The following is a 27,341-nucleotide window of genomic DNA, read 5'->3' as shown; positions in this document are numbered from 1 at the left end:
CCAAATACTTTGAATGTCTCTCTTAGTTTCCCACCCCCACTGGGGTTTCTCCACTCCTGGACCTTTACACATGCTGTTTCCTGGCCAACAGCCACTTGGGAGATTTAATCATTATCGAGCAAAGAGCTGAAAGCGGAAGCAGCCAAGAGTACCGTTTTGTAAGATAGTGCCTCAAACCTGGCTCAGAGATGTCTATTTTTGACTAAGATTTAAATGGTTGCAAAGAAACCCCAGCACAGCTCTATGCAGTCTTTTCCCCAATTTCTGTCCTCCTTCCATGGTAACAACATAACCTACAAAACCAGTCATATTGGAGTGGGAAGGGATAGGATCCAGGACTCAGAGTAGTAGGGGACTATCTACTTTGCTACTTAAACTTCTCCTGTTATTTAGTCCTGCACTTTGCTAGATGTTCAGGCACCAGGGTCACACTCAGATCTACCTTCATGTCCTGCATCTGTAGACCACATGAATGCCAGTGTAACAACTCTTTCATATTTTCAAGACACAAGATTGCAGGCATTTTAAGACATCGAGGTTTATAGATAAGAAAAGACAAGAATTGTAGGCTTTTACATCGCTCACACTGAACGCAGTTACTTCTCCAATCATGGGCTTGTGGGTGGAGCCCAGGATAATTCCTCCATCCTGGCTGATTATGTTAACAGCTCCACTGCTTTTGCATTATCTCTGTGATGTTCCTGCTCACTGCAATTCTGCTTGGTGTCCTGCAGTGAGCAGCTCCTCCAGAGGCAGCTCATTGCCTCTGAAGCACAATTCTGCCCCCTTCTAGAATGTATTCCTTAGGTTGAGCTAAAATGCATCACTCTTAACCTTCATATATTGGTTCTGTTTCTCATTTAAGTACAGCAGTGGAAAGAGTAGGAAAGAAGCATGGTCTTTCCTTAGTTTAATCCCACTTCTTGGTGAGGATAAATTCAGTCTCAATAGATGAGCTAAATCATTTATGTATGATTTTTAGCACATCATTTGGCACATATTCAGTGAATGGTACCTATTATTAATTTTAAGCAAGGAAGGGAGAGTTATTCATTATATAGTCACCTCATTGCTTATTGAGTGTTTAGCATTTTGATAATTTCCAACAAGCATTTTCTGTGCATCTACTTTGTATCAGACACTGTGTTAGCTCTGAAAAGATAAGGTCCAGGACTTCAAAGGGCTCACAATATAGCTGGGGAGACAGAACACATAGTAAATAGAGTAAGTATCACAGCCTTCAACCTCTGTCAGATATAAGTGTCAAGTGAAAATATACAGGATATTAGTATAGAATCTTAGTGCTTGGCCCCTGAATAGGAAAAAGTTGATCCTCAAAACTGCTTGTTTATTTTCTTTTTCAGCTTCATAACATTTATCCATGCTACATTTGTGGAAGGGGTCACCTTTCCTTCCATATTTTTCTTTGCAGATACTTGTAATCTGGGTCACAAAGGGATAGGGGATCATACCTGTAGTTTCTGTGACTGCGGTCTGGGAGCTGACGCTCTTGGCCGTTGTTGCAGAGTGTTCAGGTGTGGAGTCTCTGCTGTTTGGTTATCCCCCAGCGTCACTTTCTGCACAGCAGATCTTTACTTGCTTCAGCAGCTTGGAATGTGGCAGCTTCATTGCTAACGCATAAATCTAGTTTTGTGTGTTTGGAACAAGCTGATTCGAACTGATCGTCACCAGTGTAGCTTATGCAGCCTATTTATCTTTCTGGTTTTCTCACATTATCATGGCTTAGAAAAGAGTGAGCTTTGGAGTCCTCACTTGCAATGATAAATTCCTAAATAAAAATTTCACATGTGGTATTTTTGTGTTATGTATACAGCAAAGTATCAGGTTGGTAAATGAAGTAAATGCCTCTTTACTGAATTTATCTTCAAAATGAGGGCTGCTTTGGCAATTAGATTAGCCAGGAATCCTTCCACTCAAATAATCTGATTCCATATGGATTTAGCAAAATGGGGTTTTATTGGCCCAGAGACTTAAAAATACATAGACGGGCTAGCTTTAGATCTGGCTAGATCAGTGTCATGAGGATCTACTCTCTTTAAGTTTGACTCTGCTTTCATCTGTGTTGGCTGCGTACTGGAGTCGCTGCTGGGCCCAGGATGAGACACAGATGCTGAGTACATGTAGGCATCCCTACATTGAAAGCCTGTTGCCTCCCCTGAGTCAGAAGCCAAGTGACACCTGTAACAACATCTGAGTCCATGCAGTGGCCTCTACACAGCCTTGGTTATTGTTTAGTAATGTTCTGTGGAAAATAACACCACTGTCCCCAAAATGACTGTCACAGCGTCATGAAAAGTTTTGTTTAATTTTTACTAAGCCCAAAGTAACTAGTTACAAGATCCTATAGGGTTTGATATTTCAGTATGATTCATAGCAACAGCTCATGCTCTTACTGGAAGAGGTGTTTCTAAACCTTTAACATGTATCTCTTTTGCCTCACAAAAATCCCCTGGGCTAATTATTTGAACTCCCAAAATAAATTACCAACATTGAAAATAAATCAAAGAAAGTGTCTGACCTGTGGTGACACAGTGGATAAAGTGTCGACATGGAACGCTGAGGTCACCAGTTTGAAACCCTGGGCTTGCTGGTCAAGGCACATACAAACAAGAAGCAACTGCTATGAGTTGATGCTTCCCGCTCCTCCCTCCTGCCTTTCTTGCTCTCTCTCCTCTCTTTTCTCTCTCAAATCAATAAATAAAATCTTAAAATAAAACAAAGTAAATCAAAGCAGTACTAATTTTGAAATATGCTTTTGCACACTACATCTGCCACCGTGGGAGTTTTGGTGGCCTCTCTCTGGGTAGTAGAGAACATTGCCCCCCCAGAGTTAGGCACTGCTGGAGGCAGAGCGAACTCTCACTGGTCCTCATGTCATCTTTCTTGTTTTCAGATAGGATAATTGAAGCCCAGGGAGGTCAAGAGGCTACGCCAAGGACACAGAGGCAGTTAATACTGCCGCAGTCACCTACCTCCCCTGTTTTCCACTTTAGTGCCCTTTGAAGCACCATTTCTTTCCTTAACATCTCCTTCATTAAGATTGATTTGCCACCTGCATTTTCTTTCTCTCTCCTGACAGTGTGCTTCACGAGAACCATTATACACAGAACAGGTACCCTTAGTGACTGTATTCATGGGAACATTGTTATACTTTCCCAAGGAAGGTTGCACTAAGTCAGGTGTATCTAAAAGTACACCAGTCATAACCTTAAGGTCCCTTCCCCCAGTTATTTTATATTCAAGTAAATACACAGGAAGAAAAGCCAGGCTTTCATTTGTAACAGGGCCTTTCCTTTGAATTAGAAGTACACTCTTGATAGGCTTCCTTGGAGTTGTTCCAGAATTGTCCATTTTATCTTTTGCAGCAGCAAATTTAGAATATATTCTCATTTCACAGAGTGGTAATTTACTCTTTGTTAACTCCCAACCCATTAAGATGAAAAGATACTTCCTTAGGGGTTATGGCCTGTTATTCTTGCCAAGATGGGTTAGCCTGCTAAATGTTCTATTCAGGCATAATGATTCATTGAATGTAACTATTGAACACTTAAGTATCATTAAAGAACTAACCCAGGTGACTTTAAAGTCTCTACATATAGAACTTCAGATATTTGAACTCCTTTTCCAATTCAATTTTTATTTTATTACCTTTAATTGAGACATTAAAATGTCTATTAGGTTTATGTATATTTCTATATATGTTCAATTCAGAGAGAGGCAGAATTTTTAATTTTAAGAGGAGTTTGAAATAAAAAAAGAAAAAGAATTGTTTATAGTTTAATCTTCTGACCCTTAAACCTCAAGCTAGGGTGGTGAAAACCTATGTGTAATAAGTGCTATCATGTGTTAACGTGAATGTGCTTTTTCTTCTCCCCCTGTTTTTTTATTTGTTGAATTTATTGGGGTGACATTGGTTAATAAAATTATTTAGGTTCAGGTGTACAATTCCGTAATACACCATCTGTATATTGATTTGGGTGTTCACTACCTCAAGTCAAGTCTCTCCATCGCCATTTGTCCCCTCCCCGTTCCCTTTTTGTACCCTACCCCCCTTTCCTCTTCTCTTCATCAGCAAGTGCTTTCTCATTCTCTCTCTCTTTCTGTCTGTCCCCCCATTCCTCTTTTCATCTCTCTGTGCCCCTCCACATCTGCCCCTGCCCCCGGTTAATGGAACAGTCCTTCCTGTGGCAGGCCTAGGGAACTTCTCATCCCCAGTCTGGCTGTAGTCTCCATCTTTTTTATCTGTTTTCTAGGCACGAGCCAAGAGGATCTATTTCTTTGAATGCCTTCAGCAGTGAGAACATTCCTTTAAAATACTTCGTTATAGCATGTTGAGAGGTCACAAGACTGGGATGTTTCTTTTTGATGAATTATAAAATGTTCTTTTTTATTTCAGAAAAGTAAGAGAATTTTTTTCTCTTGAAATATGAGGACAAGAGATGATTTCAAGGAAGCGGTGCCAGTAAATGAAATTGCACCTTTGCCTCTAATGATTTTGGCAACTGTTGGGGTTGAATTCTCTGTCCTGGGTTATTGCAGTGAACTCCCAACTGGCCACCTTCTCCAAACACTTGTCTTCTCAGTTTCACATTTCTGCCAAAGTGACCTTAATACACAGCTGGATTATATTACTGTGTCATTTGAAAACTTGGTCTTTAGAAAATAAGTCTGGATTCTGTAGCAAGATTTAAGGAAGAGGAAAAGAGGGATGTGTGATATTTTCTCTTTTGGGGAAGGTCTCTTTGCCTTTGCTCTTCTGGTTCCCTCAACCTGAATGCCCATCTTCTTTGCCTATTGGAATTTTAACTATTTTTTAAAAATTTTGATTTTGGAGGAGTGGGTGGGGAGAGAGAGAGAGAGGAACATCAATTTGCTGCTCCACTTCTTTATGCATCCATTGGTTGATTCTTGTGTGTGTACTGACCAAGGATTGAACCGGCAACCTTGGCACATTGGGATGACAGTCTAACCAGCTGAGCCACCTGGCCAGGGCTCAACCATTCTTTAGTCTCAGCCTAAGTGCTGGTCCTCCAGAAGCCTCCTTAGATTTGAACCCTTCTTCCTCTGTAGGATGTACCCATGTTAGGATACCTCAGTATGCTTGGTGTGATTGGATTCCATGTATATAATTTAAAAGGTATATTTTGTTTTGTTTTGTTTTTTACTTTAATACTTGCAGTGATTGAGAGCCCATCACATGACAGGTCAGTCCATTCCATTTTAGACCACTTTATAAAAGTTCGAAAGTGATTCTTCATGCGCCTTCTTGTAACTTTCACCAGGCAGCTGTCTCCTGCCCCTGGAGAAACACAGAAACAGTCTTCAGACATTTCCTTCATGGTGTTTGGGCTCAACACATACCCCAGTGAATCTGAGGTCTCACCTTTTTCTTCACCAGCTTAAATGTCCTTTTTGAGGGCTAAGCCTAATAATAATAGTATGTGGAATGAACGACTAATAGTAACTGCAAAGAAGGCAAAAAGGTGCTCCTGTTTCTTCTTTTATTTAAAAGAAAATTTCTAAAACTTCAAAATTCAGTGATTTTTCTCTCTTTATTCATCTGAAAGAAGTTTAAGTTTGCCATATATTAATGTACTTCTGGTGGGCTCTGTTGGAGGTTATGTGGTTGATGTTCAGCTAGTTTATTTCGGTTGGTTAGAGCTGCAGTAAACTGAGGGAGCAAGGAGGGAGTGGCTGTTGTTGGCAGCTGCTAGTGAGTGAGTTGCCACTCTGAAGTTTGCTTAAATCTTCAGTTACGAGTAAGTCACGGGAGTGTGGTGATTGGACAGCCTGGTGATTACAGTTAATGCTATGCTGCATATTTTATTTCATTTTATTTATTATTATTATTATTATTTTCTTTTCCAAGTGAGAGGAGGGGGATAGAGAGACAGACTCCCACATGTGCCCTGACTGGGATCCACCCAGCAACCCCATCTGGGGCTGATGCTCTGCCCATCTGGGGCCGTGCTCGCAACTGAGCTATTTTTTAGCACCTGACGCAGAGGCTCCACAGAGGCATCCTCAGCGCCCAGAGCCTATGTGCTTGAACCAATCAAGGGGAAGAGAGAGAGAGAGAGAGAGAAAGAAAGAGAGAGAAAGAGAAAGGAGGATGAAGGGTGGAGGAGCAGGTTGTTGCTTTTCCTGTGTGCTCGACCAGGAATCGGAATCAAGCCTGGGACACCCACACGCTGGGCCAGCGCTCTACCACTGAGCCAGCTGGCCAGGGCAGACATTGAACATTTTAAAGTGTGCCACCATTTTCACTAACTAAATTCCAGTGTGGGTCTTTTTCTGGATGTTTTAGCCTTTTCCATTGATCTGTTTGCCTGTTCTGGAACTAGTGGCATGGTATTTTGATTGCGATAGCTATGTAATGGCTATTTAATGTACTTTAATACTTTTGTACCTGGTAGAATAAGTTCTGTACCATTATTTTTATTTAAAAAATTTAGCTAATTATTCTTTTTTTTTTTTTTTTTTGTATTTTTCTGAAGCTGGAAACGGAGAGAGACAGTCAGACAGACTCCCGCATGTGCCCGACGGGGATCCACCCGGCACGCCCACCAGGGGGCGATGCTCTGCCCCTCCGGGGTGTCGCTCCCTTGCGACCAGAGCCACTCTAGCATCTAGGGCAGAGGCCAAGGAGCCATCCCCAGCGCCCGGGCCATCTTTGCTCCAGTGGAGCCTTGGCTGCAGGAGGGGAAGAGAGAGACAGAGAGGAAGGAGAGGGGGAGGGGTGGAGAAGCAGATGGGTGCTTCTCCTGTGTGCCCTGGCCGGGAATCGAACCCGGGACTTCTGCACGCCAGGCTGACGCTCTACCACTGAGCCAACCGGCCAGGGCTAGCTGATTATTCTTAAACATTCGTATTTGAAATAAACTTTAAAACTATTTTGTCAGTTTCTCGCCCCAAATCCACTAGAGATCATGGTTGGAACTGTGTTTAGTTTTTTGATTAGTTTGGGGGAATGGATCTTTGACAGCAGTCAGTCTTCCCCAGGAACACAGCCCTTGTCCCCAGTTGTTCAGTGCCTTTTCTGTGTTCTTCTGTTGCTGTTTTAGCTTTTAGTCATGTTCTTTCTGCGTATTTTTTTGTTAAGTGTATTCTTAGTCCATTAATATTTTTGTTATTGTAAATGGAATTATTTCCATTATATTTTTAAGCTGATTATTTTTGTCATATAGGAAAGCATAGGAACATAGGCTCAAATTTCCAGTGGAACCAGACATCTCTGAAGTAACATTAAAGTTATTTACTTCAAAATCTTCTTAAGTTTGAGGGAGACTTGACTTGAGGTGGTGAACACACGATGCAGTATACAGATGATGTGTTAATTTTATTAACCAATGTCACCCCAATGAATTCAATAAAATTAAAAAAAAATTTTAAGCTCTATAGAATCAAATATTAGAAAACCTAGTTTCATAAGAAATTTGCATCTTTGATAACATATTTTCCAAGTGAGGTCTCCAAGACTGGATTTTTAAAGGCTGCTGCTTTTTGGGTGGGCTGAGTCATTTTCCTAATTTCCAGCAGATGTCAGTATTTTACAAATGTGCTATTTTGAAATGGTAGTTTTGTCTGCAGTCCCCTGCATTTGTATTATTAGTCATTTAATTTGCATACTGGGGATTATTTGAACTGCAAGGGATTTTGGAGATCATCTGAGTCAATCGTTTTATTTTGCTGATAAAGAAACAGGTCTAGATGGAAACGAGTTGTTCCAAGGTCAAACAGTCATTGAGAGAGGCTGAAACCTCGGTGTTGTTTCTGAGCCCCTTTCTCTACAAGATAGGTAAAAGATAGTCACCAAAAGTACAGAGAAGAAAAAATTTATAGTTCATGTAGAAGTTATATTTTGGAGGAAAGGAAGCAGGTGCTGCTCAATATTTAAACGTTTCTTATGAATGAGATGTTAGATTCTCGAATTATAGTAACTGGGTAAAATAAACTAAAAATAGCTGGCTTTTGTTACCTGACTGTACAATTACTGATTGTGACAGTGACCTTTGATGTAATATCCCAATCTTCATATCAACTGTGGATATAAATAACATCAGTACTTGTATATAGCTAATAGGATAACTCTAACCCCCTCCTCTGCTCACCTTAATTGGTTATGTTAGGGGGAAATAATATAAATTATTCAGTTCCATCCATGTCAAAAAATACTGTAAGGCATCTATAATCATTTCCAGTATACACCAAGTAGTGGGAAAATGTTTTGTTCTACATTATGACAAATCAGGGCAAGGAAACCAGGGGAACATTTAGGGTCAGCTTCAGACAACTGGAAGTACGCAAACTATCAGTTTCAGGGAAATATCTTTCCATTAATTAGTTGACTCCACCCAATCACTCTGCTTGTGAAAAGGCTATGGGCCATGTCATCATTAGCGCAGAGGTGGGAACCTGTCATGGCGCACATGATAAGCCCCTGTGCCTCTGCCTCCAGTGCTCACTGGATTTGGGGGGAGTAAGAGCCATGTGGATTGGTGGGAAGGAGGAAGGAGAAGGAAGAAAGCAGGGAGTCTTACAGGAAGGGCAGGCATTCCATAAGTACAGAGACTGGAAAGGTGGGACACGTGTGCAGAAGGCTGGAGAGCAGATTCGTCAGGGTCACTAGTGACTACGTATTATATTTAGAGTTTAAGGTTGATCAGAGGAAGGTAAGATTGGGCCCTGGCTGGTTGGCTCAGTGGTAGAGTGTCGGCCTGGCATGCAGGAGTCCCGGGTTCGATTCCCAGCCAGGGCACACAGGAGAAGCGCCCATCTTCTTCTCCACCCCTCCCCCTCTCCTTCCTCTCTGTCTCTCTCTTCCCCTCCTGCAGCCGAGGCTCCATTGGAGCAAAGTTGACCTGGGTGCTGGGATGGCTCCATGGCCTCTGCCTCAGGCGCTAGGGTGGCTCTGGTTGAAACGGAGCAACGCCCCAGATAGGCAGAGCATCGCCCCCTGGTGGGTATGCTGGGTGGATCCTGGTCGGGCGCATGCGGGAGTCTGTCTGACTGCCTCCCCGTTTCCAACTTCAGAAAAAAAAAAAGGGAAGATAAGATTGAAGGTAGATAGGGGTGGGTTTATTTTTAAATTTTCTGAGTTGGAGGTCACAGTATGATACTTTTTCTAAAGATTAAAGAAAACTTTTTATTATGAGATAATAAGTTACAAACATCATAAAGAAAGGTCTTGTGTGCCCCTCACCCAGTGTCCCCTGGTTGTAACACTTTACACAGCTGCAGTGCTGTGTCAGAACCAGGACATCACCTTAGTTCAGTGTACCAATCTTACTCAGATTTCACAGTTTTACATGTACTCATGTGTGTGCACATTTCTGTGCAGTTTTGTCATATGTGTAGATGTGTGTAACCACTGCAGAAAACAGAATGCAAAGCAGTTTCATTACTAGAGAGGAATTTCTTCGTACTACCCTTTCTAAAGTTTTTAAAAGCTGTAAAGGAAATCTGGTTTTCTAGTTGGGTAAGTGGGATGTAACACAGGTGTCCAGAGTCCAGGGGCCTGTTTGTGGCCAGGAAACCTGGATGGTGAGGGCACTCTCAGGAGTCTTCCTTATGCAGCGTTGGTACCAGGAAACCTGGATGGTGAGGGCGCTCTCAGGAGTCTTCCTTATGCAGCGTTGGTACCAGGAAACCTGGACGGTGAGGGCGCTCTCAGGGGTCTTCCTTATGCAGCGTTGGTACCAGGAAACCTGGATGGTGAGGGCGCTCTCAGGAGTCTTCCTTATGCAGCGTTGGTAGCAGGAAACCTGGACGGTGAGGGCGCTCTCAGGAGTCTTCCTTATGCAGCGTTGGTACCAGGAAACCTGGATGGTGAGGGCACTCTCAGGAGTCTTCCTTATGCAGCGTTGGTACCAGGAAACCTGGACGGTGAGGGCGCTCTCAGGGGTCTTCCTTATGCAGCGTTGGTACCAGGAAACCTGGATGGTGAGGGCACTCTCAGGAGTCTTCCTTATGCAGCGTTGGTACCAGGAAACCTGGATGGTGAGGGCGCTCTCAGGAGTCTTCCTTATGCAGCGTTGGTACCAGGAAACCTGGACGGTGAGGGCGCTCTCAGGAGTCTTCCTTATGCAGCGTTGGTACCAGGAAACCTGGATGGTGAGGGCGCTCTCAGGGGTCTTCCTTATGCAGTGTTGGTACCAGGAAACCTGGATGGTGAGGGCGCTCTCAGGAGTCTTCCTTATGCAGTGTTGGTACCAGGAAACCTGGATGGTGAGGGCGCTCTCAGGAGTCTTCCTTATGCAGCGTTGGTACCAGGAAACCTGGATGGTGAGGGCGCTCTCAGGGGTCTTCCTTATGCAGCGTTGGTACCAGGAAACCTGGACGGTGAGGGCGCTCTCAGGAGTCTTCCTTATGCAGCGTTGGTACCAGGAAACCTGGACGGTGAGGGCGCTTTCAGGGGTCTTCCTTATGCAGCGTTGGTACCAGGAAACCTGGACGGTGAGGGCGCTCTCAGGAGTCTTCCTTATGCAGCGTTGGTACCAGGAAACCTGGACGGTGAGGGCGCTCTCAGGGGTCTTCCTTATGCAGCGTTGGTACCAGGAAACCTGGATGGTGAGGGCGCTCTCAGGAGTCTTCCTTATGCAGCGTTGGTACCAGGAAACCTGGATGGTGAGGGCGCTCTCAGGAGTCTTCCTTATGCAGCGTTGGTACCAGGAAACCTGGATGGTGAGGGCGCTCTCAGGAGTCTTCCTTATGCAGCGTTGGTACCAGGAAACCTGGATGGTGAGGGCGCTCTCAGGGGTCTTCCTTATGCAGCGTTGGTACCAGGAAACCTGGATGGTGAGGGCGCTCTCAGGAGTCTTCCTTATGCAGCGTTGGTACCAGGAAACCTGGATGGTGAGGGCGCTCTCAGGGGTCTTCCTTATGCAGCGTTGGTAGCGTGTGGGAAGATCTGGTGGTTTTATTACAAATTTTATAAGGAATGAAAGTGCTTAACTAGGAATGTTTAAAAATGGCAGAGATCTATTCACTGTTTTTTTCTGGAGTCTTGGAAATACTGTGCAGTTGTGTTTTGCTTTCTGCACATTCCAGTGGAGTTCTGATTCTCCTGGAGGGCTCTCTGGACTCGTGGGTTGTTCCTTCCTTTTCCTTTCAGCAGTTGATCCAGGGGTTTACTGGCTCTACCTGCAGAATCAAGTAGATTTCTGATTGTGGCATTAGAGACACTTCTCAACATGGTCTTACTGTATCCTTTATTCATAGGCCCTTCCAAAGACAACCAGTCACTGGCTCTGAACATGGTCCATGCTTTCCCAAATCTGCCTATGCTGGCTGTTTTTATTCCTGGCTCTCTATTCTGACCCCTCAGCATCCCACTCATTGTTTCATTGCGGGTACAATAGGCCATCTCCTTGGCGACGTTTTCCCGGGCCTATCCTGCTTCTCAGTGGAATACAACATTTTTCTGACTAACTTCTTACCTTGTCACTTATATTACCCCTTATTACAGTTATCTGTCTACATTCATTCAGCCTAGTAGGTATATCTGTTCAGGTTGTTAGATCCTGGAGTCAGAAGTAGTTAATTAGTTAATTGTCTCTGTGTCCTCTGTAGTTCCTCGGATAGGGCCTTCCATATAGCGATTTTTTTTTTACAATTTTTTTTTTTTTTTTTTTTTTTTAGCAAGAGAGAGGAACAGAGACAGAGAGAGGGATAGCTAGGGACAGACAGGAAGGGAAAAAGATGAGAAACATCAATTCTTTATTGCGGCACCTTAGTTCATTGATTGCTTTCTCATATGTGCCTTGACTGGGGGGGGGGTCCAGCTGAACAAGTGACTCCTTGCTCAAGCCAGCAACCTTTGGGCTTAAGCCAGTGACCCCGCGCTCGAGCCAGATGAGCCCGTGCTCAAGCTGGTGACCTTGGAGTTTTGAACTTGGGTCCACTGTGTCCCAGGCCAATGCTCTATCCACTGTGTCACTGCCTGGTCAGGACATATAGTGAGTTGTTAAAGATGGCTACTTATTAATTTGATTCCATAGAATTTTTATTTTATTTTTTTTAGTGAGAGAGACGGAGACAGAGAGAGGTACAGACAGGAAGGAGAAAGATGAGAAACATAATTTCTTTGTTGCAGCACCTTAGTTGTTCATTGATTGCTTTCTCATATGTGCCTTGACTGGGGGTGGGGGGCTACAGCAGAGTGAGTGGCCCCTTGCTTAAGCCAGCGACTTTGGGCTTAAGCTGGTGAGCTGGTGCTCAAGCTGATGAGCCCGCGCTTAAGCTAGCGACCATAGGGTTATGTCTATGATCCCACGCTCAAGCCCCAGTGACCCTGCGCTCAAGCTCGTGAGCCCATGCTCAAGCCAAATGAGCCCACACTCAAGCCGGTGACTTCTGGGTTTCGAACCTGGGTCTTCTGTGTCCCAGTCTAATACTCTGTCTACTGTGCCACCGCCTGGTTAGGCTGATTCCATTGAATTTTGATTGAGCTGCAAATCTTCAGGATTTTTTGTTTCTGCTTCCTTTTTCCTATGAAGGTGCTCTAGCAGGTTTTAGGGAACATTAAGGGTTTCAAGAGCAAGTGTGTCCCACACTAGAAGAGTTACTGAAGCAGATAACAAGGGTCGTTGGAGTGAATAAAACACTTGGAATGCATTAGTAACGGCCATTATATAACACCCAGGTGCTATTATTTCAAAGTAATAGGCTACTTTATCTCTGGCTTGCAGTAATAGAATTTGTTCTAGATGGCACAGGCTCATAGGAGCCAAGTGACGACTCCTCCTAGGGCGAAGAAGAGAGCAAGCAGAAGAAATATAATGTGCCATGGAATTTTATTTTAGGTAAATGTGCTGAACCAGAAAGTCGGCAGGACTTTCAAGTGCTTGTTTAACAAGCCTTGGGAAAACAAATGGGGGAAGGCAAGGAGAAGTTTTCCAATTTGCCAAGCTGTTAAGGCTTGGGAATCACGCCTTGCTATAATTATTTACCGTAATGACTCTGAGAGCTCATCTACCAAAGTGTGAGGAAAATAGAAATAGCTCCAGAAGCACCCACATGTTTCTGTATCTAAAGGAACTTCTTTGCTGCTCTCAAGAGTACACCAGGCATTTATTTTCTTTTTCTTTATTTTTTCTTCTTTTCCAAGTGAGAGGAGGGGAGAGAGAGACAGACTCCTGCATGTGCCCTGACCGGGATCCACCCAGCAACCTCCATCCGGGGCCATGCTTACAACTGAGTTATTCTTTTCTTTCATAAGCGCAATGGCTGCCAGCCAGACTCAACTGAATGTACCCCAAAGCCTTGCTTTTTTTGTTTGTTTATAACAGAATTTATCATCTTAGTCATCTTTCAGTGGATAGTTCAGTAGTGTTAAGTACATTCACGTTGCTGTGAAATAGTTCTATCTCCAGGACTTCTCACCTGGCACAACTGGGCCTCTGTATCCATAAACAACTCCCCTGCGTCCCTCCCCCAGCCTTGGCAACCACCATTCTACTCTGTTTCTATGAATTTTACTATTTTAGAGACTTCATGTAAGTGGAATCATATACTATATCTCTTTTTGTGACTGGCTTAATTTAGTGGTTGATTGTGTCACACAGATATACAAGGAATTGCCCTTAAAATTCTCAGAATTAATAAGCTTTGATTCTAAAGAGGTCTGAGAAATTGAAGAGTTCCATTCATTTAGTTTACAGTTAGACAAGAAAAATCAGACAACCAAAGGTAGCCCAAAGTTCTTGAAAAATCATAGGAAGTTCTGTAATGTCTTCTCAGTTTTAAGGGTCCATTGAATATCAATAGCAATGAAAGAAAGCTCTGACCCAAAGCAAATGTAACATTTAGAAAATACTATTTGGGTAAAGCTGCTGCTAGAGGTCTTGTTTTCTGCAAAGCATTTTTGTATATCTGCAATAAAGACAGTTTTAATTCTTTTTTTTTTTTTCAATTATTTTGGTCAGTATCTGCTAACATAGAATAAGCTGAAGTATGGTTTTTCTTGTTCTTTTTTTAACCTATGGGAGAGGCTGTAACGCTGGGCTCAGCAAACTTTTTCTGTAAAGGGCCAGATAATATTTGGGACTTTGTGCACCATGCACACGACCTGTTGCAACAGTCCAGCTCTGCTGTTTCCGTGGGAAGCCGGGCGTGGCTCTGCTCCACGGCAGCTCCATCCATAGAAGCAGGCAGTGGGCTGGGTGTGGTCCGCAGGCCGTAGTTACCCAGACCCCCGTGGCTCTGCTCCACGGCAGCTCTATCCGTAGAAGCAGGCAGCGGGCTGGGTTTGGTCCGCAGGCCGTAGTTACCCAGATTCCCGTGGGCAGGGATCAGAACCCTCACTTCCCTTCTGGTCCTTGGCACCTAACGTGCTGTCTTTCATATAGGAGACAACTGTCTTCCTTGTTCATGGGGATGATGATGGTTAAGAAAATAATGAAAATCAAATGATCATTTTCTACTGGCTTTTAATAATTTAACAATTTTGGAGTTATTTTCTATGCACCGTGCTAGCCTTACAATATAATGAAAAACACACAAGAAAATAGCTAACACGTCTGAAGTACATCTAAAAGAAGACTGGAAATTTTTCTGAATATTCCAAAAAATATTTTTTTCCAAAGGAAAATAGATTTGTTCTGATTGTAAAGACAAAATATACTCAAGAAATACAGAGAGGTGTAAAGAAGAAATAAAAAGTAAGCCCAAGTCCCCAAACCTGAGGTTACCACTGAGGGCCACATGGAAACCTTTTGCTGGATCCTTTCATGTGGTCCCTCAGATCCACTGCCCTTTTCTTGTGAGTGCGTGAAGGTCACTGTCCTAATGACAGTCCTCCTCCCTGGGGAAGGTGTGGAGGTGTTAATTCCCTGCTGCCCCTCCCCAAGAGCCACACCCATCAGGCAGCCCCTCTAGTACCTGTAACTATGCTCCCCCACCACACACACTTGCACCTTCAGGTCTGCGGTGATCAAGACTCCTAAGAGTTACTGTCCTGGGGACTGAACCATCTCTGCTGCTTTCTCCCAGTCCTGACCTCCTTCTGAATCATTCCATATTGAAGTGTTCTCACTTCCCCAGTTTGAATGTGCCAACTGTCCCTCACTGTGGCTCTGATCTGACTGATACAGGGTGTGCCTCATTTGACTGACCGCCACCCCACCACACACCCAGGCTGGTAAGTAGAATGTTCTTTGTCTGCTTTACCTCTCCAGGCAGAAACAAAGAGCTTCTACACTTCATGAGAGCTAGGAAATTGAGTTCACATTCCAGCTCTGACATTTACTAGCTGTATGACTTTGGGCAAATTACATCACCTCTTTGAGCCTTGGTTTTCCTATTTGAGAAAAAGGGATAATAATATCTGTCTCATATAACTGAAGGGGAGATTAAACAATGTCCTGCCTGCAAAGTGCATTAGCACAGGGTCTGGCATATCGCTTTTAAGGGCTGAAAGGGACTATAAAAGAGTGATTTCATTTTCCTTAGTGTGTAAACAGACTCTACTCAGAGGAGCTGTTGTAAAGAGAAAGGCCATTTGTAAGAGGGGAGTCCTTTCCATGACACCTGGCCTTCAGAGAGTGTGTATGTCAGGGTCGTCCTGGCCATCTGCTCTCTTCAAGGCAGCAGCCTCTTGTGGACATCTTTGGCCTGGACATTTCTAGCTGATAGCAGGTAGCAGCAGAGAGTTACACCCATCCCTCCTGATTTGGGCTAATAGAAAACCTGTATAAGAACTCTGCTGGAATGTTAGTGTTAGGATTTTTTCGATTAGTCAAAAAGAAATATTTTAGAATCAACAGAAAGAAAACAAGTATTTGTATTCCTAAGCATAATAACAGCTAGCATTTATCAAACACTTACTAGAGTTTTTACATACCTCTATTTATTTATTTAGTCACTGTATTAAAATAGGTAGTACTATTATTTCATCTAAGAGGAAGAAACCAAATTTTAGGGGAGAGTCAGTAGCTTGATTAATGTTTCTTAGCTAGTAAGTTGTAGTTACGGGCTCAGACCCCTGCTGCCTCTGGAAGCCTGTATGCCCAGTGTTGTACGGCCTCCAAGGCTCTCGTCCTTTGTGTGCTAGAAGATATTTTAAAAGGGTTTTAAAAAATGTTGTGGTTATAGATGCACATGGTAAAAAATTCAAACCAGACAAAAGGATGAAGTAAAAGTATAAAGTATCCTTCTTATCTAAGCTCTCCTACTCCTCAGTTCCTTTCAGCAGAGCCAGCCACTGTTTCAGTTTCTTTTGGATCCCTCCTGAACTGGTCTTCTAGGGTTCCCAGTATTAAAGGTAAAAGGGCGATTGGTCTTTATTATCCATCTTAGTCCGACTTCAGTCCTGTCGCTGTTTGGTATCTTCCTAGGATCTGGGTGAAGCGGCAGGAGGGTGTTGTTGGTGAGAGCCTCGGCAGCTCATTCACTGTTTGTATTTCTTTGCTTTCAGCATTACCTAGAAGAGTCTAAATTCCTGTTATCTCCTACTTCTTTCATCCAAACACGCAGTGTGTGTTCACAGGGTTGAGCAATAGCCTTGAACTCAAAAACATTTAGGTTTTAAATATAAGGTATGTAGAGATTGTCTTATATTCTGAATACCTATCAGCTGATTAGTGGAATACCCTGTCATACGTGAGGATACTGCATGATACTGGGTACTTGTCCCTAGTGCTCTTGTGACAAATACAGTCCCTGTGTTTTGATGGGAATAGTACAATCTCTTTTAAAAGAAAGGATTTTGTAACAATACAGAAGCAATCAATTTCATGGTAGTTGTGTCTATAATAGATTATTTTTACGATTCTGCATGGGTATTCCCAAACATCCAAAATATGTTGCAGCCAAACATAGCAGAAAGGGGGAAGATGCCTTTACACTATAATTTTTTTCTTTTTTCTTTTTAGAGAGAGAGACACAGGAATAGAGAGAGAGAGAGAGAGAGGATAGAGAGTGAGAAGCATCAACTCATAGCTGCTTCACTTTAGTTGTTCATTGATGGCTTCTCATATATGCCTTCACCAGGGGGCATAAGCCGAGCCAGTGACTCCCTTGCTCAAGCCAGCGACATTGGGATTGTGTCAGTGATCTTGTGCTCAAGCCAGTGACCTTGGGCTTTTGAACCAAGAACCTCAGCATTCTGGGTCAATGCTCTATCTACCGTGCCACCACTGGTCAGGCTACAGTATAATTTTTTTTAAAAATTAGCTGTCTACATTAGGTGGTTTAGTTGAATATACATTAAAAGCATTATGGATTTGCAGGGAAATATATTTTTTAAAAACCCAATTTTTATAGATAATCAGAAATATTTTATTATAGTAATCACATAAATGGTTTTGTTTATTACCTTGTATGCTCTCTATTGTTTTACCAGGAAAAATGATTCAAGGAAGTTGTGCTTCTTTCTGCTCTTTCTAAGGCAACAGTGAGTTTAAAGCACACGGTATTGATTTTTGAGAGTTCTTCCACCAGAGGTACCATGAGTTATTAGTTCTGTGTTTTATTTTAGGATTTCAGCTTCTTCATGTTTTAGAAACATGTTGATGGAAGTACCTGTGTGTAATCAGCCGCATGTCCTAAGGAGTGTGAATGCAGTTACAATTGATTACATTAACATTTGTTATTAATAGCTTAGAGACTCTTCACAGCACAGTAAGCTTACTCATTTTAGATCAGAGGTCTCAAACTCGCGGCCCGCGGGCCGCATGCAGCCCGCCGAACAATTTTGTGCGGCCCACAGACTAATCCACGAACTACAGTTTCTGGTCGTTTTGTGACACTGAAAAGTGTTGCGTAACAGTTGCCTTTTGTAGACCTAGTGCGGCCCGCCGAACGGCTGTAATCTTGCTCTGCGGCCCACATGCTGAGTTGAGTTTGAGACCCCTGTTTTAGATGATAGACAGAGGCAATTGTGACTGATGCTTCATAGCTGATACGTGTTAGTGCTGGGATTCAGACCCTGCAGCCTGTTCAGGAGCTTGCACACTCAACCCCTCCTCTCTGCTACCTCTGATGCACTTGCCCTTGTCACGTTTTCTCCATCCCTTTGCCCGATCCCACTCTGCACCTTTTAGCAATAGGAGCAGTGTGTCCTGTTGAGTCACTATCCACCTGGCAGCAAGCACTCAGCTTATCTGTTATGTGCTGAATGCCTATAAGGACTAATTTGACTTCTCTGAGCACTGAGCATCTGTTTCCTCATCTGTGAAATGGGGATGAGAACCCCTGCTCTCCAGCCTCGCCAGACAGATGTGCTGACCGGCCGATTTATTCATCCTCCTGACCCCAGGGTGTAGCATAGTGCCTGGCACAGTGTGGCCACCACCATATGTCATTTTCTGTGCCCTCCTCTTTCAGAAGCTGGACTGTGGATAAGAGTTAGGTGTTGCATGGATGGTCTGAACAGGTAACTATGTGGATGTAGCCAGGAAATTAAGATAAATATGGTCAAAAGACACTCTGTTTTTACTCATTCTTTCTTTTGTAGTAAATAGAATGAGCTCAGTATCTCTGGGGGAAGACCACAGCTATGTTCCCAGAAGGCAGGGGAAAAGATTCCTCCTCCTCAATGAGTGGTGGGCCTTCTCAGCATCCCCTAAGAGCGCTCACAGCAAATTGCAGGGGCAGGGAGGATGAGATGGAGGTTTACTGAGGTTATATTGTGACTGTTAGGATTAGACAAGGTAATTAAAAGATTAGAAGGACCTCGCAGGCATGGAGAACAGCATAGCAGAAGCAAGGACTGGCAGGCAGGCAATCCTGGGGTTGGTGTGTTTAACAGGGATTACTGAGTATGCTGTGAGATGATGTTGAAGACGGGACTGGGGTGAGATTGCGGCGGGCCCTGCATACCCAGTTCAAGAACTTGGATACTCCCTTTAAGAGATTGTGAGCAACAGGCATCATGATAAAGGTGCATTTTAGGATCAGCTGAGACCAGCAGTGCCTGGGGTGGGGGGATAGCAGTTGGACTTCAGGAGGAAGGGTGTGTTCAGAGTGACCCGTGGAGACGAGAATGCTGGCTGTAGTGCACGGCAGTCATTGGGGAGGACGCACCAGGTCATGGCGTTCCTAGAGAGGAGTCTGTGGGAGACACAGCCGTGAACCCCGAGGGAGGATGAAGAGGAAGGAGAAGCAGAGTCGGCGTCTGTGACCGGCACGTGGTGAAAGGGAGAGAGTTAGACAGTGCTGCCCACTCGGGGCTGTGGTGGCGCTCGTCCTCCTGGCTTCTCCCCAGGGTGGGGCCGGGACCACCGCGACTCTGCCCACTGTGTTCTGAGGAGCCCTGGACAGAGGTCTGAGTTTCGGGCATCTAAGAGGTGCCGGGGCCTGGCTGTGGCCTCAGGCAGGTTTAAAGGGTGTCTTATGGAGGTAAGCTGAATCTTTGGTGCCTAGCATAGTGCTTTCAGTCTCAGGAATAAATAAAGCATTTCTAGTATCCTCTTTCCTTGTTCTCTTTCAGGGTCTAGTTCCTATGCTTTTTTTTTTTTTGGTCAGTGAAGATCCTGCAGCTCATCATCTGTCCCCATCTCCCACTTAAATTATTCTTACCCTGGTGATTCCTTTGTTGCCAAATCTAATACTATGCTGTCCTTACCTTGCTTGTACTTACTGCCAACTTTAGACACTATTTCTACTCTTCTCTTCCTGAAACTGTCTCCTTATATTCTGTGACAAGGTTGGCGCCCTGTATCCATGGGCCAAATCTGGCCCACCACCTGTTTTGTGATACAGTTTTATTGGCACCCAGCCATACACAGTGGGTAATGTGTTGTCCGTGGCTGCATTCACACGACCTGGCGGAATCACGGCACGGGACAGAGACCCCGTGGCTGCGGAGCCTGCCCCCCCCCCCCCCCCCCCGGTCCTTCACAGAAAGCTTTCCTTTTCCTGTTGTATTTCATCATTGCTCCTGGGTTTCTTCCCAACCCTGGAGCTGAGAGAACACGTAAGTGATGGCTGTGAAAACTCTGGCTTAAACCAAGTGGAATAAGCCAGTCAGAGAAAGACAAGTGACATCTGATCTCACTTATGTGTGCAATCTAATGAACAAAATGAACTGACGAGCAAGACAGAAACAGAGGCGTGGACACATGGAAGAGACAGACAGCTGTCAGAGGGGCAGGGGTGGGGGATGGATGAAAGAAGGTGAAGGGATTAGACAAAAAACATACACACATAACACATAGACCCTGACAACAGTGTGGTAATAGCTAGAGGGGAGAGGGTGGGGTAGGTAGAGGTGGGCAGAGGGGGGAGATGGGGACAGAAAGAGCCTTTGGGGTGGAGGGCACATGGTGCGGTGGGCAGGTGGTGTTTCACTGAATTGTACACTTGAAACCTGTATGGTTTTGTGAACCAATGTCACCCCAATAAATTAAGTTTAAAAACCTGCTTGAAGGACTGAAGATGCTCCATCCCCCTTTCTTGCCACCTGGCTCAAGATATAATGCCTGACATTTCTTTATTAAAAAAGAAAAGCTATCCTAAGAAATGGAATGATCATGAAAGGGGTAATCTGAGCACTGTGGAGAGGTTGCAGGCATTATCTAAGTCATTGTCAGGACCAGCGTTGTGAAGTGGGCACTGTGGCTGCTTCTTGCCAATGAGAAGGAATTGCCCCTCAGAAATAGCCTCAGGCCCACCACACTGGGTGGCCACCAGAGGGCACTGGCGTTCCAGGGCCGGCACCAGATGAAAAGGCAGCATGTTTGAGCAAGCAGTATGGAGGGCTGGGCGAGTTTTTGGAGGGTTTGCTTGGCAGTTTTGGAATGCAGAGCGTGTGGGAAGGCCAGCAGAGCCTGGGGAAAAGCACCCAACAAACTGACTCTGCAGAGCGGTCCAGGGCTTGCGGAGAGTCCTGACACAGCGGGGCCCCTGGCCTGTGCTGGAAGCAAATGTGCACAGGATTGAACAAAACCAGGCGGGCTCCTGCATGTGGTGCTTGCATCAACATCCTCTCTTAACAAGCCTTTGGTGACTTGAAAATGGAACCATGCTAGAGGCGTATAAACAATATATGCATGGCCCAGGGTTTTTCTCCAGTCCCCAGCTGAGTTTTGACTTTGCAGTGTTTTTCCAGTGGGTCATGGGTCAACCTCTGTTAGTGGGGATGGCCCTGGATGGAACCAGAGTGTGCAAGGGGAGCTTGTTAAGACTGCTGTGATTTTCAAGCCCTGTTGGTCCATTGCCTTTGGGGAGGGAAAGTGTGCAGAGCCCCAGGTTTGTGTGCGTTGGGAGGGGGGATATGCATGTGGTGATGGTGGTGGCATAGGAAGAACTTCAGGGATGACCACAAATGGATGAAGTCATTAAGGGATACACTATGTGTTTCAGGAAAATATGTACATTCACCAAACAGCAGGAGGAGACCACAGAGGAGGGGATTCTAAAGACCTGAATCCCGGTTGGTGGGAGCAGCTATTGCAGTCCTGTGGGTTGGGGTTCGACAGCAACACCCCAGATCGGGTGTCAGGACCCCTGCCTGTGAAGGGCCATTGCAGAGCCTTTTGTCACCTGAGAATCCCAAAGTCATTCTCTTTCTTGCCTAACAGTAGTAGAGCTCACTTGAACGGGCAGCCATACAAGGTAATGCCTCTGTTATTTTCTTGTCCCACAATGTTGCCTCCTGATCCAAACCCATGTACCTTGGAGTTAGTAAAGCAAGGGATGTCATACTAGGATTGATCCACTCTGCAGGTAATATACTCGTCTTTCAGGGTTTCTTTGACCACAAATGCTGTTAAAATTCAAGCATGAAGGATGACTTGGAAATTCTGTGTCCCTCAAGGAAATGTCCTGTCTGGTGGGGCAGACAGACACATAAACAATCAGCTGCAGTACACGGCAGACTTCAGGGAGGCTGTAATCAAAATGCAGGAGTAATAGGAGTAGAAGGAACAGGATCAGTTCCAACTCGGGATCTGAGAACATTATTTCGTACTCTTCGGTTTCCTTCTTTTTGTTCTCCCAGCTGCACACAGATGGATGTTCTGAAATTCTACCTTCTCTTCCTTGTGAATTGACTGGTACAGATCCTAACTGTTCTCTTGGCTTTCCTTTTGGTATCTGCCTTTGAAGAAAAATTGTAGTTAATAACACATAACATGGATCTACCATCTTACCATATTCAAAAGAGTACAGCACAGTGCTGTGAGCTGTAAGCACAGTGTTGCACAGCAGAACTCTAACGTACGTTTTCATCTTGGACAAGTGAAACTTATACCTAGTGAACAGCAATTTCCATTGCTTCCTCCCCCAGCCCCTGGCAACCACTATTCTGTTCTCTGTGAGTTTGGCTACTTTAGATTCCTCATGTAAGTGGATTCGTGCAGTTGGCTTATTTCACTTAACCCACTGTGCTCAAGCTTCTTCCGTGGTGTGCCATATGGCATAATTTCCCTTCTTTTTCATGGATGAATAATATTCCATTATATGTAGCACATTTTGTGTATTCCTTTATTCTGTTCATGGACATTTAGGGTGTTTCCATTTCTTGGCTATTGTGAGTAATACTGCTATTAACATAGCTGTGCAAATTATCTCTTAAAGACCCTGATTTCTGTTCTTTTGGATAAATATGAAGTGGGCTTGTTGGTAGTTCTAGTTCTGATTTTTTGAGGAAGTTCAATACTGTTTTCTGTAGTGGCTGCACCTTTTTGTATTCCCAGCAACAATATGCAAGGGTTCCAGTTTCTCTGTGCCCTTGCCAACGTTTATTATATTCTTTTTTTTAATGGATACCCTAACATATTGAGGTACTGAGTTACATTTTCTTAACGATTACTGATGTTGGGCATATTTTAAAGTAGCTGTTGGCTACTTTTGTTTTTATATTTGTTTTTTAGAGAAATGTCTGTTTAAATCCTTTGTCTATTTTTAAAATTGAGTTGTTATTATTATTATTATTTGCTATTGAGCTGTAGGGAATCTCTTTAACTTCCAACTATCCATGCCTCTATCTAACGACCTCGTATTTTCTGCCACTCCTCAGCTTGATCCTTCTGCCGTACTACTCCCATCTCACCAGTCTGCACCTCCCCCACCTTTCCTGTGGTTTCTTACATATACTCAGACCCAACTTAGACACATCCTTAGAAACCCAGGTCAAATCACAGTTCGCCATGACTCCTTCCCTGACCACCAGCCAGAATGGCTTTCCTTCTGCTGAAGTCTCTAGTACTTCTTGACTCTCTTGCTTTTGAGCCATTGGCAGAGACTGCTGCCTTGCTTTGGGATGGATATGACACGTATATTTCATGGTAACTGACCTTCAACACTGCTCTCCCCAGGACCTTGCAGACCACCTTGCCACACTCGAAGGAGGTAGGAAGCCCAGGAAACAGAGCTGCATGTGCTCTGCAGCCAAAAGAGGACAGGAGTGCCCAGCCATTGTGAATCCCGAGAGGGAGAGATGATCAGGATAGGGACAGGGAGGGAAGGGCGAGGCCAGTGACCAGGACCTTTTAGCAAGTTGGGGTTGGAATAGACAGCAGGTTTACATAAGGTCATGGCTGTGACCTGAGACATGCTCTGCTGGGTTTTGTCCAGCAGGGGTTGACAGATGTGTGCTGGGAGCCAGAGAGAAGCTGAGTTTAACTCACAGTTCTATGGTAGTCAGGACAGCTGCTGGGAGCGGGGGCCATCTCTACTCGGAACATCCTGTTCCAGGAAACTCATGGCTCCCAACCCTCTGTGTCCTTGCTAGCAATGCTGTGTGAGTGGTGAGTCCATGGCTAACCTGGGTCACCCAGGAGCCCCAGGATGGCCTTCAGGAGGCCAACACCTGGTACAAGAAGGTGAGAGTGCAGACTCCTGGGGTGAACATGTGCTGTGGCTCTTGGGTTACATCGTGCTGTTTGCCAGAGGCTAGAGGACCATTTCCTGGGCCTCCCCAATCCATGGAGGCTCTCCATCTTGTGAACTTCATTGCCTTCCTCATGGGACACCCCCACACCTTACAGTAGTTAGGTTTGTTTTCTTTTGTATTTTTCCAAAGTGAGAAGCGGGGGTGGAGGTCGGCAGACAGACGCCCGCATGTGCCCAACCAGGATCCACCCAGCATGCCCACCAGGGGGTGATGCTCTGCCCCTCTGGGCTTTTGCTCCACTGCAACTAGAGCCATTCTAGCACCTGAGGTGGAGGCCATAGAGCCATCCTCAGTGTCTGGGCCAACTTTGCTCCCATGGAGCCTTGGCTGTGGGAAGGGAAGAGAGAAACAGAGAGAAAGGAGAAGGGTAAGGGGTGGAGAAGCAGATGGGTGCTTCTCCTGTGTGCCCTGACCAGGAATCGAACCTGGGACTTCCACACGCTGGGCCAATGCTCTACTGCTGAGCCAGCCAGCCAGGGCCAGTAGTCAGGTTTTTGTAGCCTTCCACTCTCAGCCCTGGCAGTCCACTCTGTCCTGATGATGCAATGGCCAGCTCTGGTCCCTGTGTTCCCTGGCAGGGTTCCAGCCAGAGGACTGGTTATGGGACCTCAATCTTGTACTTTTGGAATGTTCCCAAGCAGATCAAAGCCTGCTGTCATGTGAATCCGGGGAAGCCTGGCCACCTGGCTTTGCCTCTTCATGGGGAGGGGAAATGGAGAAGGAGGCGGCGTCCTCTTACCGGGTCTCCCTGTTCCTGCTCACTGACTCTGAGAATACTCTGTCCTCCCGTCTGGTTTCTTTCTGATCCTGTCCTACTCCCCCACTTGTCATGATCCCAGGACACTAGCTCCCAACCTGGCAGGTGTGGAATCACCTGGATGCTTAAAAAAAGAGAGGAAAACAGTCCTTAGTCCCTGTCCTTGGAGAGTCTCCTGAGCTGGATGTGGCTGGGCTGGAATCTGGCATTTCTGTGCACATACATACACATGCAGAACTGGCGAGTTAGAGGATGGGCTTACAGAGTTGCCCTGTCATTTTTATTACCTTTTTTTTCTACCCTGTGCTTTTTTGGGTTTTCTAGACCAATCACATGTTTCCTTAGAAATCAGAGAAAGACTAGATAGAGGTCATTACAAAACAAAACCCAGGCTTCAGAGTGGTCAGTCTCATTCAGAAACCGTTAACCCTTGTACATGTGTTTCTCTTTCCACAGGGGGACTGGATCTCATCTTCCTGCCAGGTCTTGGGTTTGATAAAGAAGGCAACCGGCTGGGGAGGGGCAGGGGCTACTATGACACCTACCTGCAGCGCTGTGAGCACCAGCATGCGAAACCCTACACCATCGCCTTGGCTTTCAAGGAACAGATTTGCCTCCAGGTCCCAGTGGATGAAAATGACATGAAGGTAGATGAAGTCCTTTATGAAGATTCCTCAGCATCTTAAATCCTGCGACTACAGCCAGATAATAATTTTGTACCCAAGAAATACGTGCCACAGAATACGTGAATTTTCCCTTGCCAGAAATTAGTTGAAATTGCACACTAATGGGAATACAAGCTGCATTGTTTTTAGTGTAATTATAAAATACCTAACATAAAACCATCTTTAAAAATTAATAGACTTGTGAATAGTAGAACATTAATTAAAACGAAGGCTATCACCATAGGAATTTGAGTTTAATTTCCTGGTGTGAACGTGACAAGTTGACCTTTCTGCTTTTTAGTTTAAGTTAAATATTTATGAGGAACTGTGCTCTGACTCAGAGTATGAGAGGAAGGTGAACTCATCTGGAGCGGACATTTCCATTTAATCCTTTCATGGGCCTGGTCAGTCTCTGGCAGGTATGTGGAGACTCAGTGATTATTAATTGATTTGTTAGTGTTTGCTTTATGTTCAAAGTTCCTCAAGATATTATTCTTACACTTTAGTGCAGTGGTTCTCAACCTTTCTAATGCCGTGACCCCGCAATACAGTTCCTCATGTTGCGGTGACCCCAAACCAAAAAATAATTTTGGTGGCTACTTCATAACTGTAATTTTGCTACAGTTATAATTTGGAATGTAAATACCTGATATGCATTATGTATTTTCTGATGGCTTTAGGTGACCCTGCTGGGGTCGCGACCCACAGGTTGAGAACCACTACTTTAGTGGATACCTAGACATATAGTGGGTGTTTGAGAAATTTTTTTTGGATGAGTTAATTGAATACATTCAGAGTATTTCATTTATTTATTTATTTATTTTGTATTTTTCTGAAGCTGGAAACGGGGAGAGACAGTCAGATAGACTCCCGCATGTGCCCGACCGGGATCCACCCGGCACGCCCACCAGGGGGCAATGCTCTGCCCACCAGGGGGTGATGCTCTGCCCCTCCGGGGCGTCGCTCTGCCGCAACCAGAGCCACTCTAGCGCCTGGGGCAGAGGCCAAGGAGCCATCCCCAGCGCCCGGGCCATCTCCGCTCCAATGGAGCCCTGGCTGCGGGAGGGGAAGAGAGAGACAGAGAGGAAGGAGGGGGTGAGGGTGGAGAAGCAAATGGGCGCTTCTTCTATGTGCCCTGGCCAGGAATCGAACCCGGGTCCCCCGCACGCCAGGCCGATGCTCTACCCCTGAGCCAACCGGCCAGGGCCTCAGAGTATTTTAATTTAAACATGGATCCATATTCTTTGGATAATAGTTTATGATTTGATGTTTTATGCACAAAAGTAAAAACACTTTAAAAATGTCAGTTGACCTAAAACTGGGCTTTGACAGTATAGTATGTACAGTGAGAACTGAGAGGGGAACAGTTTCTATAAGCTATACAATCATATTACCATGCTGGTTAAAAATCTGAAGTGTAGCTTCAACCATGAGGTTCAGGGGAGCGTTCATATAGCTGACTGGCTATTGGTCTGAACTGGTTAAACAGTAAAATTCTGGAGCTGCTGCAGGTCTGTAAGCTTTAGTACCATTGAACTCACTTGTTTACCATTGAACCTCCAAAGGGGAGCATAGAAAACCACTCCCAGCTTCCCAAGTGCAGGCAGAATGCAGAGTCAACTGCCTGGAACACCCAGGTGCCGAGATTCTGGAAAGTGAGGGGCTGCAGGGTCTCTCCTGGAAAGGGGACTGTTCTCTAATGTCCACTCGTGGGCAGTGCTCATTGTGCAGAGGATATGGGAAAGGAGAAAAGAACAACCCTGATGATGCAGGTGATGAGGACCCTGGAACTCTGATCATGGCTCAGGCAGAGGCTGAGGACAAGGCCCGGAACCCTTAAATGAGGCACCACGATGAGGGGCTCAAGGTAGGGGACCGTCCAGGAGAAGGGAAACAGCGAGATCTGCACAGAATGCTTCTTGGTACTGGGCTGTTGGCAGTGCGTCAGGCAGCGTGTGTCCGTGGTTGCTGCCTGGTCTGCGGTCCGCACTTAACTGGACTAGGAAGGAACCGTAAAGCTTAGTGCACTTACCAGACACCAGTGAGAGCAGCACTCGTCAAT

The 27,341-nt window shown here is 45.0% G+C and overlaps 1 protein-coding gene across 4 annotated transcripts in view; it reads left to right on the top strand.

The window, feature by feature from the left end:
* MTHFS (methenyltetrahydrofolate synthetase) overlaps positions 1-25,522 on the top strand; it is a 38,191-nt gene extending 12,669 nt beyond the window's left edge. For all 4 annotated transcript variants that reach the window (XM_066240603.1, XM_066240602.1, XM_066240605.1 and 1 more), the window contains exon 3: positions 25,071-25,522. In XM_066240603.1, the coding sequence (XP_066096700.1) occupies positions 25,071-25,300 (230 nt within the window). In that variant the 3' untranslated portion in view covers positions 25,301-25,522. The remainder of the gene's footprint in view (positions 1-25,070) is intronic.
* Positions 25,523-27,341: the final 1,819 nt, after the last annotated feature.

Source organism: Saccopteryx bilineata, chromosome 7, assembly GCF_036850765.1.
Source record: "Saccopteryx bilineata isolate mSacBil1 chromosome 7, mSacBil1_pri_phased_curated, whole genome shotgun sequence".
NCBI classification, from domain to species: Eukaryota; Metazoa; Chordata; class Mammalia; order Chiroptera; family Emballonuridae; genus Saccopteryx; species Saccopteryx bilineata.
The sequence above is the reverse complement of the archived record's forward strand: the minus strand, read 5'-3'. Positions and strand labels throughout refer to the sequence as shown.